General features: G+C 44.1%; 1 protein-coding gene across 1 annotated transcript; it reads left to right on the forward strand.

Moving 5' to 3' along the window:
* Positions 1-214: 214 nt before the first annotated feature.
* On the forward strand, positions 215-1402 carry LOC123442748. The gene is made up of 2 exons (XM_045118878.1): positions 215-855; positions 1211-1402. Exons 1-2 carry the CDS (start codon positions 313-315, stop codon positions 1397-1399), a joined length of 732 nt encoding a protein of 243 aa, XP_044974813.1. The 5' UTR covers positions 215-312; the 3' UTR covers positions 1400-1402.
* Positions 1403-1640: the final 238 nt, after the last annotated feature.

The raw sequence follows: 1640 nt of genomic DNA on the forward strand, positions 1-1640 counted from the left end.
TCTGAAGTGTTATTGGCTTATTGCTATGCATGTCCTTGAATATTGTATAAGTTACATTTACATTCCCAAGATGAGAAAGTTCTGATGTGGTCTTTGATGAATAGATAAGATGAGCAGTTGACTTTGTGTTTCAGCTTGTTTCGTTGTCCCTTCCGTTAACTGTTTATATTCTCAGTTGTAAACTTACACATATGTCTAATGAAAATACAGATAAGAGAAGGCCTTCACAAGTCAAGTTCTACTTCATCCCGGAGCACATCAAAGCAGAAGGGAAACTTGTCAGGTCTCCTGCGTAATGAGGTTGTTGGTCAGATGGGCGAAAGAAATGATCCTATGAGAAAGGGATCACGAAGCAAGCATGCACGCTCTCTTTTGGAATTATCTCATGATGGTTTGTCAGATAGTTTTGAGGAACTACAAATGTTTGACACTCTGACTACAGAAGCTCGGAGAGAAAAAAGGAGCACAAATGCACCATCATTTCGGCAATCTACATTGGAAAGTGCATACGATTATTGTGAAACTAGTATGCATGATTACGAATTGGAAAAGAGGGAAGAGCATGAAAATATCGATTTGGGTGAAAGGTCAAGAAGCTTGCAACCATGTGATTTGTCAGGGCATGAACCATCTTTCTGTACTCAAGAGAAAATAGATCAAAGTGACCTTGGCATCACAGCTGATGATGACAAGGGAGATGATGATAAGCCCGCCATAGAAGAATCATCCAGCATGCAAAGACAAGCAGAACTTTCATGTGTCATTTGCTGGACTGATTTTTCTTCCTCGAGGGGCATCTTACCATGTGGACATCGGTTCTGTTTTTCATGCATTCAAGGATGGGCGGATTGTCTGGTATGTTGCGTCAACATAAATAAAATCCCTTAGTTAAGTTTATTCCTTGAAAGCTGCCTATACTGTTTTTTTCTTTGCACGTCAATATTTGTGAGATATGTAAGATATGTACATTGCTCTACTATACGGCATACGAAATATGCACTTAATGCTTGTACGGTAGCGTGGATTCAGTACAGCAGGATAGCACTTATCCTGATTGAAATGCATGCCACCAGTTTACATAAGATTAGAAATTGAACAAACAGTCACCGTTCCCAGTTAACTCTCAGGACGCCCTGAGCAGAACAAATTACTCGATGCTTTTAGTGTCGTAGAAACTGCTGCTCATAAACTTGCATGCTGTGTGTTCCAGTCTTCTAGGGGAAAGGTCTCGACGTGCCCGCTTTGCAAAGCCAGTTTCTCCTGGATCAGCAAGGTGGATGAGGCCGGCACTTCAGATGAGAAGATATACTCGCAGACAGGACCCCCGTTCCTTGTGGAGCTTCAACCGACATATTCATGTTCACGGATGAAGGCCACGACCTTCATGGACCATCGGTGAGTGAAATCTGGTTCTACTGTGCAGTGTGCACCAGCACCGCTACTGCTTGACTTGATGTACTTGTATTTTTCGATGCTCTACCGAACCCAACGTGCAGTCCGCCCAAGGGGCCTGCTACATGTGCCACAGCCGTGAGCCCGAGGAGCTTATTCTGAGCTGCCATGTCTGCCCATCGCAGTGGGTGCTGCCTCGATCCTCCACTGACCCCATGGACGTGCATACACTGCCGAGATCTGCGGAG

The sequence above is a fragment of the Hordeum vulgare genome, chromosome 3H (genome assembly GCF_904849725.1).
Source record: "Hordeum vulgare subsp. vulgare chromosome 3H, MorexV3_pseudomolecules_assembly, whole genome shotgun sequence".
Classification (NCBI taxonomy): Eukaryota; Viridiplantae; Streptophyta; class Magnoliopsida; order Poales; family Poaceae; genus Hordeum; species Hordeum vulgare.

Coding starts and splice junctions, on each gene's coding strand:
- LOC123442748 (XM_045118878.1), top strand. CDS start 313: ATGGGCGAAAGAAATGATCCTATGAGAAAGGGATCACGAAGCAAGCAT. Junction 856..1,210: donor AAGGATGGGCGGATTGTCTG/GTATGTTGCGTC, acceptor TGTGTGTTCCAG/TCTTCTAGGGGAAAGGTCTC.